At 36.1% G+C, this 10,510-nt stretch overlaps 1 protein-coding gene across 1 annotated transcript in view; it reads left to right on the top strand.

The window, feature by feature from the left end:
• LOC107730534 (catenin alpha-2-like) overlaps positions 1–2,827 on the top strand; it is a 32,149-nt gene extending 29,322 nt beyond the window's left edge. The window contains exon 10 of the mRNA XM_016541384.1: positions 1,784–2,827. Within this exon, the coding sequence (XP_016396870.1) occupies positions 1,784–2,071 (288 nt within the window). The 3' untranslated portion in view covers positions 2,072–2,827. The remainder of the gene's footprint in view (positions 1–1,783) is intronic.
• The last annotated feature ends 7,683 nt before the right edge of the window (positions 2,828–10,510 follow it).

Here is a 10,510-nt window from a genome sequence, read left to right as displayed (position 1 = left end):
AAACTGTCGTCCATAAAATGCATTGCTGTTCTGTTGTAAGTAATCTTAAAGATTCCTAAATGCATCTACTTTCGGAAGGTGAAATAAAGTGCTTTTGCTTTCGCCTAGAAACACACAGCGTCTCCCTGACATGCTGCATCAACACTACTGCTGTTCCTGAAACCACGCCTTCTTTCTTTGCATGAACGTTTGGGCGGCATTATTCAAATATTTTCACATAGTGAGGTAGATATGTGGGGGCGTGTTAGAATGAGCCGTTTTAGGGGGGCGTGGCAGTCTTAACTTTGATAAAGAATATCTCTTTGGTTTTGAGACTTTAGTCTTTGTAACTTCAGGGATCTTATCTATGCACAATCAGCTTGTAACACTCCAAAGAGAAAGGAAAACTTGAAATCGCTTCATATGACCCCTTTAACATTTTGCAGACTCTGCAAGGTGTATGTAAACTTTTGAATTTGAATTGAAACTTTGATATATAGATGTGTTATTTTATATTATATATATATATATATTAGTGCTGTCGATTAAAAAATAACTAATTAATTGCAGATTTTTTCTGAAATTAATCGCGATTAATGTGATCAGTGGCATAAAAGTAATCAGAATGCAGCTACTTGTTCCTTTGTTACTCATTGACGCGTGAACTTCCCCTTTAAATAGCGTGACGCTCTGCCCTCTATGTGTATGACGCTGTTCCCATTAAGCGCTGTTGGATGCGAATTAATTGATTCAGCATTTTGACACTTCCATAAGGATGCGTTAAATTCGACAAAGCAGTTTAATAAAGGATGTATTGATCTTTTTGAATTTTACTACACCAATATTTTTTAAATTGGCTGTTAAAGTTTTATATGGGAATATTACACACTGATCCTTTAACAATGCATTGGCACATAAATGCACACCTTTTGGACCAATTTCACAACATAATTTCACGACTGCCACAAATTCTGCCTAAACAATTTTTGTGCACTTTTTACAGTACCAATATTTTAAATTGGCCTTTGAACACTCTGAATGCTTTGAACATTGTTGAGCACTCTAAATGCAAACTTTGCATGCAAAAATCAGAGGCAGCATTTGACAGCGCTCTGATCCAACGGCATACAGGCATCATTAGATTGACAGTACTCTAGCCCAATGATGTTGGGGGATCCAGTGGGGGTGGCAATCATATTTCAGGGTGGCCGTGTCACTCTTTATCACAACCCTGCTAAAATGTAGTGCCAGTATGTGCGCTCATTGGCGCTCCATCCTGCTGGTGGTGCCCTAGGTGACAGCCTAGCTTGCCTATGCCTAGAAACGGTACTGATTACATGCATGCACAGTTTTAAGGCAGTTTTAATTGCCTTTTTGGTATCTTCATGACTTAACCCTAGCTCCGACCCTGCTTTAATTGCGTTAAATATTTTAATCACCAGTAGAGCAAGTTGACAACAGGTCAACAGTTGTCCTCAACCAATCATCTGTGGTGTGCCACACATACTTCATTCTTCAAATATTCGATTACGGTCATCTATACTTGGACAGAGAGTTAAACACTAGATCAATTACTCAAAAAAAAAAAAAAAGCTCGTTTATAACTTATGTACTGTTAATAACTTAATGTTGTGCTGCTTTTATGTACTGCTCGTTTATCATTTATGTACTGTTTCACACATTATTTAATTTTTTAATACTATGCATTAGGACCAAACTGTATTCATTACTATATCATTCCATACATATCCATAGTAATCCTCAAAAGATACTTACTTGAATGTTCTCCTCCCCATTGTGTTAGCTGGACAGCGCTACATCCCTCATCCAGGCAGCCAAGAACTTGATGAATGCCGTGGTCCTCACAGTCAAGGCCTCTTACGTGGCTTCCACCAAGTACCAGAAGGTGTACGGCACGGCGGCGGTCAATTCCCCGGTGGTGTCCTGGCGCATGAAGGCCCCGGAGAAGAAACCCCTGGTGAAGAGAGAGAAACCGGAGGAGTGCCAGACCCGTGTCAGGCGAGGCTCGCAGAAGAAACACATCTCCCCCGTCCAAGCCCTCAGCGAATTCAAGGCCATGGACTCCTTTTAACTCCACACCACAGATACCCAAAACTCCTCCTCCTCTCTTGATTTCTTCTCCTCTTGTTACGGCTTATTTTCTTGGAGCTGTATCTTGTTCCATGCAGCAACGTGTGTGTATGTGCCCAGTAAATGTCTGTGAGTTGGAAGGGCTTGGCCACCCATCCTCTTCGAACCAAATTTCGCTGTAAATGAGAAACAAACTCGTGAAGGAAACGTTTACAGTGCAGGCTGCGGTACAATTCATGTGGTGTTCATTCTCGCTGACTGGCCATATATACACAGAGATATTAAAGAATATAATCTATGGTATAGTAGTGTCAGCCCTAACCGAGGCAGAGGTGCTGCTTTCTTACCTAATGATTTTTTTATTATTATTATTTAAAATGAATATGACCCTTAGTAATAGGAATAACTTATGTTGAAACAATTTTCATCCTTCTTCCCAGTTATCCATATGGTGACTTGATGCACTAGTTTTTGCATTTAAAAATCCATTTCTTTAATTATATTATTGTATCACTAACCATGGCAGCCAGGTTGGCTACTGTATAGTATTACATTTAGAAAAGGACTAGTTGTGTGGTTTGCTCAGAGTCTAGTAGAATCCTGCATACCTTTATAGTCCTGATTCTCTAATAAACCTTGCAACTGTGTGTGTCGAGTCAAGTTATTTTCCCATCCGTTCCATTCAGCTTCATGATGGACAACAAGCGACCTTTGCACCAGCACCTGATGTATAATATTTGATGCCGCAAACACATTTTCTAATTAATGAATGATACTTACTGTGTTTGACAAGCAAGATCTTCTATCAAGCTCATATCCTTCACCAAACAAGTTTTGTGTTTGCCACACGTCGTGTTCTGAAATGAATTATCTGTGTCCGTAAACATTTTTGGTAATCACAAATAAAACGTTTGCTGTTGGTTGGTAACTTTGAGATGAAAAATAAGCACCGGTTTTAATAATTCAGTCTGAGTGAATACTTACAATTTAAAGTCAGCATGAAATGAAAATTCATCCTATCTCTTTTCTGAATGCATGTTATAGATTTTATTGTGAACAACTTATGTATATGTTTATTTTTTTTTTTAAGAAAATACCTCGTAATGTTAGTTTCTCTGGTGACATATAAAGAACTTTTCCAATCATTTAGTCCACTTAAATCCACATTCACACAACAACAATGTACTACAAAAATGGAAACGTTTTTCCTTTGCATTTTTTTAATATTTGTGTATAGACAACAACGTTGTCAAAACGATTTACAGATCTGTGAAAAACTACTGAAAACACTATATTATGCATGCAAGGCCAGTAGTTGTAAAGAAACTCGTGCATACATAGACTGTAAACATAATACATACAGTATGCGCATAACATCGTGTTAAAACGTTTCTATTTCAAAAGCCCCCAAAATGCTGTTGTCATGTAAATGAATGGCAAAAACACATACAAATTTTTCTGTTTTTAGTTGAAAACGGTGTCGTATAAACGCCCTCTTAATGTGCCTCCACTTTTGAGTTCAGTGCTCACGTCGCAAAATCCATTCAACTACCACTATTCACTACATTCAAATGTACGTCAGAATATGGGAGATCTGTCGCTAACTCCGTTTTATCACAACTTTAATCACAATAGTAGCAAAAAAAAAAGCTCCTTAAAATGCATGATTTAATAAATAAAATAATAACTGTAAAAAGTCTGCAAAAATGATTACATTAGGAATGACAATTTGGAGTCAGTGTATTTTCAATAAGAGAAATAAGCTTCTGGCTCACAGTCCAAACCTTGATATTAGACAAACTATGATTTTTAGAACCAGACCCATTGTTTAGGCTGCATAGTTAAAATGTTCAGAGTATTATTTAAACTTGTTTACACTTTTTGGGGACATTTAAAAAAAAAAAATTTTACATCAAAAAAGTGCACACTTCACATTTAACTTTAAAGGTCGGGTGGTTTCTGAGCAGATATTATTCAGGGTTCAGTTTACCTCAACACTAGATATGAACAAAAGCAGTATAGAGATCATTACAATCAAATTCACACATGCTAAATGGCAGCACTTGAATGAGCTTCAGGCCATGATAATTCTCTTTAAAGCACTGCCATCTTATGCAAAAGGAATTTTTGAATATGCCGTTGCATATTTAATGGCCAACTTGTTTCACAGATGTTTCTCCAGACATTTGTACCTCATAAGAGTGATTCAATTACTATTTAATCAAATCACTCACATCTTTTGTTTTTATAATACAATATGCAGCTCATAGCAAAGCTTTGATGTTCAAATGAACTGCACTGTACCTACTAGTATATGAAGAGCCCAGCAGAAATGTAGACATGTCTTAAGACACACATTTTTAAGGGAAACATAACACTGGAGACTGCATTAATATCTTGGTCCAGCATCTAAAATGGAGGCCAGGCCAAATCTCAAGGCTGCTCAAGAGTCTTCCCATATTCCCTTCACAAAGTTAATTTGTTTACAAGGACCATGAGAACATTTTAGAGGCAGCCTTTAAAAATACTCAGGCTGCCAGAAAAACATTGAAGTGCTTACAAGATGTTCTAAAGCTTCGGTCATACTGCAAAAAAAATAAGCACGGCAGCTGTGGGAAGCGCTTACCTAAATAATCATTACCATAAATGATTGGAGTGAAAATCAGGATGAAAGGATGTTATACTGAACCACAACCTGAGCGCCGCAGACCTGACATTTACAGATCAGTGATTGGCCACAGCATGATGTCCTCTATTTAAAACCGAAAAGGACAGAGCACTAATGCCACTAAACACACAAAAGAAGTGGAACATCCGGTTCTCATGGGCTCAGGAAGTTCACTCATCCACTAGCCTTCCTGGCAAATCCTTGAGACAACCATAGAAGCACCATTCTTCTCCCGCTGCGGACTCCAGAGCCAAATGAGAAGTATGTCACAGCCTTTCTTTGTTTAATCCATGTCTTCTTCTTCGCCCAAATGTTCTTGGCCACCTACAGTACAGTGAGTGCATTTCGAGCACATCCTCAAACGTCTTAACATATTTCTGTTCTCAGTAGAACTCTGCAGTTCCTGGGTTAGAAAATGTGTACCTTTTGTTAATGCACTTGCTCTATAACATTTCAAGAAACATTATTTGAGTTCATGTAATGATGCTTTTTCATATAGACTTTCACGAAGACCAAAGATGTTGACTGTGTTTCTACTGTGTCCTTTTTACACAATGGTACAATTTAGTAGATACATTTTCCTAGAAGCAGGACCGACAATACTTGTTATTTCCTGTAAAGTAATCTAGAAAATGACTCAAAGTTTATTTGGAGAAAAACCTTGTCTAATAGATGTTTTTTTTTGTCTTGTTGTTTCATCAGTCCAGTTGTCTGTTTTTATTTTTATTTTTTTATATTCATTATACAACTATAATTTTGCTATTACAACCATTTAAGTAAGGAATAATTAACTCAGGTCCACTGAATTATTATAAAATAATATATAATTTTATCATGTACCCTGATAAAAAAAAAGTGCACTTCCAAAATATACTTAAAGTGCTCTATTTCCGTGCACTAATTTTGTACTCATTTTACTATACTAAAAATTATTCTTTAGTACATCTTAAGATAAACTTAAGATCATCTAAGTGTACTCAACTGTGCTATTTTGGCACACCATGAATATGAACTAAAATGCACTTTTAACATACAACAAAATGTATTTAGTTACCACTTGTAGTACACTTGAACCATCTTTCATACACTAGTACACTCAGGTGGTGTTTAAATACATATATTACATTAAAAGTGCATTTTAATTAATTTTCCTGGTGTCCCAAAATAGCACAGTTGAGTACACTTACTGTAGATGATCTTAAGTTTATCTTAAGAAGTGCTAAATAATATTTTTAGTATATTAAGTACAAAATTAGTGTGCGAAAATAGAGCACTTTAAATACATTATGGAAGTGTAGGGTTTTTTTTTTTTCATCTGGGTAACTCCTCGAGTGTGCATTATTTTCAAATAATTCAATGGACCTGAGTCAATTATTCTGCTTATTCTATGGTTATACTAGGCTTACACTACGCTTATACCACGGTCACGACATTGTTCAGATGTTGTATTTCAAGACCTTTGTCAGATTGTGGGCCTTAAAATATTCTTGTGTGTAGGATGCATTTCTTATGCATCTTATCAAACACCTCCGTTGCTAATTCCAAAATGTAATTTTAGACCTAGCAGCAGAGGCTTGAGCTGTTGATAGTAAACTAATGCAGTTATTAATGCAGTTGAAAGAGAGAGAGAGAGAGAGAGAGAGATTAAAGTGTGTGAATTACCTGAGTCTGTGCATCTCAACAGTTTTCAGCAAGTTTATCTTCTTCAAGAACAGCGATAAGTGAGAAATGACAAGTAGCTTTTAAGTTGCTAAACTATTTTATCAGTAAAAGTCAGAGCAGCGCTAACAACACGTTTTTGTGTGCGTGTATGTTTCCATGTGTGCGAGTGTGTGACTGTACTATTGTTTGTGCGTTTGTAAGGGAGAGAGAGTATGTGTTTTCCATATTTTTTGTGGCAAAAACATGTAAATAATTTTTCATTTTTATTTTGTTGTGTACTATATTTAATTACTTGGTCAGTTTGTGGGTTTTGGTTATTTTTTGTAAGCTGTAAGGACCTTTGAAATTACTGAAATGATTTGGCGAATTGATACGGTCGAGCCCTGCCTGGAATTAATTTAGCCGTGCGTTTCTTTAAAAAAAAAATTGCACACCTTAGAATGTCAACCAATCAGATTCAAGCATTCAATAGCCCTGTAGTATAATAATCTATTAAAAATCAGGTGTTGAATATTAAATAACTATTTTTTTTACTTCAAATGTATTCATTATGTTTTAAATGTTAATTTTTTAAAATCTAATTGTTAAAAATGTATTAGTAAATGTAGAAATGAATATTTTGTAGCATCTGTTTATTAAAATGGTTAGTCCATAATGCCTATTGCAATGATAATGATTATCAAGATGACAAACATTAAAAACTGAACTTTTGCTGTAAAGTGTTACCATTAGTACTACATATTCCTGTGATTCTACTTGATGCATCACCCACGTCCGTGTGCTATTTTAAAAATGATGTAATTAATGCACAAAACAACATATAAAGAGGATAGTCATACTTAATATGTTTAAGGTCAAATGTAATCACCCACTGCATCTTGAGTCTAACATCACACTCTAATTGGTTTAAAATGGCTTTTAAAGAGACCATAGGGACACCATGCATTAGAGCTGCTAATTTCTGTGATTACAGATGCTTGGAAATGGTGTCATAGCATCCCATGATGTCCTGCAAATGAAAAGTTCACTGATTCAAGCCTGTCCGCTCAAATAAACGAAATAGGACACCATTCCATTATAACATGCCATTAGTATACCTGGTAATACAGAGAGTCTATTATTTAGGTTCATTTTTAGCACCTATATGCGACTGAGTTACCAGCACGCACTGAAATCAGTAGTTTTTTTAAGGCCAGCCTTTGTATTATGAACAGAAATACAGTCTGTAAACAGCTCTAATAGCTTCTCAGTTCCTGAGCGGAGGCACCACTAGATTACAGCCTTGTATTTGTGGAGATGATATATTCTCATAAATGAGATACGAGGCTCCTTATCAGCATGGCATTTATATCCTTTCTTATCACTCTTATTGAAACCTATTCTTAGGGGAGCTTTACATTCTCAAGTCTATTAGTAAAACAACCTATTGGGGTAAAGATAAAGGTCACTACCAATTACTATATCTAAGCCTCATTCGTTTTGCATTAAAGTAACACACTTTTGTGGTGGAAGAGCACAGAATGAAATAAGAATTGCCAGATATTTGACTTTACACATCTGGGACTGTTTCTGCCACTAAAGACGTGCTGACCTTCTCTAAATGAGGGGTATTTAACACATTGAGTGATGTATGCAAGCTCCAAAAATGACAAAAATATTAGGAAGCCACCTAGATTGCCTGGGGCCCTGTTGTGTATCGGCCATGAAAAAGATGATTTGCCACTTGACTGTGGAAGACTTGTTACATCCAGTGGATGTCAGAAAGAGGCAAATTCAAATTAAATGTTTGCTGCCTGCAGATAAGGCGGTGCAGAGACAGGGGCTTGTTAAATCGAGCTCTATCTCCTACAGAATTGAGGAAAGGATATTAAAGAACATCTATTATGAGCTTTCACAACATGCCACAAATCCCAGTGTAAAACCCTCCCCAACACACTTGCTCGCTTTCATGAGGTGAGATTCAATTCTGTGTGAGACTACGGTGGTAGACAAATGATTTAAATACAATGGAACAAGAATAAAGCTGTAAAGACTGAGAAAAGGCTTTACTATACTGTTACAGATGTGAGGTTGAGAAGTGCGCCAAACTAGCATATCGACCATATGCTAGCAGAACAGTGTGAGATTATGCCACGGTTATATATAACTGTGAAAACAGTGAAATAGCGTGAATGTGCTTGTTCTGGATAGTCGGCAGCAGTGCTAGGACAGTGATCCACTTGATTTGAAAATATGCACCTGTGGCCAGCTTTAATTTGACTGCATTTACATCCATAAACTGTGAAGCGTGTAGGAATTACACTCTCATTTATTCACAACCCAAAAGTAATTGGAGAGTGGGTTGATCAGTTGTTTTCTAGCCAGGTGTGGATCATAGCACAATTCATCACTCAAATGGCAAGGCTGGAATTTCTTTTTTTGGTCTTTTGCCACTTCTACTGAAAGGAGAGTGGGAGAGGATAGGAAACGGGGAATGGGATCATAAAATGACCTGAGCTGAGTGTGAACTCACACTGCCTGGATTAGCACCATTGTTTAACATGTCAGAGGACATGCAACTACTACTAAGCCATGGCTCTGATAAGTGTGACGTGTAACTGATAGATCTTTTTCATAATCCATATGTCACTGGATCTGACAAGAATGCAATTACATTTACACAGCTTTTCAATGGGATGTGAAAAAAGCCAAACACTATCAAAAAGGCATGTATAATTTGTTCAGAACAAATAACACATTCTAATGAGTAACAAAAAAATATTCATTAGGCACAGTCAATCTTTAATTAAAAAAAAAAAAAAGCAGTCTCACCAATGCTGAATTTATTTGATAAAAATACAGTAAAAACAGTAATATTGTGAAATGGTATTCCACTTTACAAGAACTGTTTTCCATTTTAACACTAGAACTACCAAGGCAGTCATTTTGACCGTTTTTAAATTTGACTTTGTTGAAATAAAACCCATATAACTATAAAACCCTGACTTTTCCTAAATGTGTGTATATATTATTATAACATTATAATTTTATTAAAATTACAAAACACAAAAGAGTTCTGAGTATTTCTACCTTGAATGGCCAAAGCGGTCAAATTGACCGTTCACATTACAGAAGGCGTATAATTTCTGCTTTTGTGACTTTTTTCCGGCGGTTGAAGATGCACGTCACTGTTGCCTAGCAACTTTTGTTCTAGTTGTTTTTATATTCTATTGATAAGCTAAAATTCCTGTTCGTAAAAAGCCGGGTGGACACCTCCAATACAACAACTGCTGTTAAAACCCATATAACTATAAAACCCTGACTTTTCCTAAATGTGTGTATATATTATTATAACATTATAATTTTATTAAAATTACAAAACACAAAAGAGTTCTGAGTATTTCTACCTTGAATGGCCAAAGCGGTCAAATTGACCGTTCACATTACAGAAGGCGTATAATTTCTGCTTTTGTGACTTTTTTCCGGCGGTTGAAGATGCACGTCACTGTTGCCTAGCAACTTTTGTTCTAGTTGTTTTGATTGAAACAGCTCTCCATCCACTACATATGGATAGAAGACCACACACATAAAATTAGACATGAGCTGGACATTTAGAAAAAAGATCCCTGGACACCTCCAATACAACAACTGCTGTCATTCAATTTGCCACGGTTCCAGGTATGTTAGGCTGGAAGACTATAGCCTGGCTGTTATCAATAATAGCATACTTCAATGTTATGACAAAATAGCCATAATAATAATAATAATAATAATAATGGCTATTATTATTTTTCTGCTAGTGTAATGCTATAGCTAATGCATATAAGGCTAAGTTTAGCCCCGACAAGACTGATATTGTGAAATAAAACTAATTAGGCTTTTATTTTTAGCGACAGTGACAATGTTTATTATTACCTATAGGCTACTATCATAACAGATCCATTTATTCATGGATCACGATTCCAGTGGTGGCTGCATAGAATTGTTTCCAATTCATCTGATCCAAACATTTCCAATAACTCCAGAGCGTTGTAAAGTACAAAAAGTAAAAATGTATTGAAAAAAGATGTACGTATGTAATCTTTTTCAAAATTCACAACATGTTTAATCTTCAGAAATATTCTGCTTTAG

This window comes from Sinocyclocheilus rhinocerous, unplaced genomic scaffold (genome assembly GCF_001515625.1).
Source record: "Sinocyclocheilus rhinocerous isolate Xijiao unplaced genomic scaffold, SAMN03320098_v1.1 scaffold1570, whole genome shotgun sequence".
Classification (NCBI taxonomy): domain Eukaryota; kingdom Metazoa; phylum Chordata; class Actinopteri; order Cypriniformes; family Cyprinidae; genus Sinocyclocheilus; species Sinocyclocheilus rhinocerous.
Note: the sequence above shows the minus strand (reverse complement) of the source record. Positions and strands in the feature narration are given on the sequence as shown.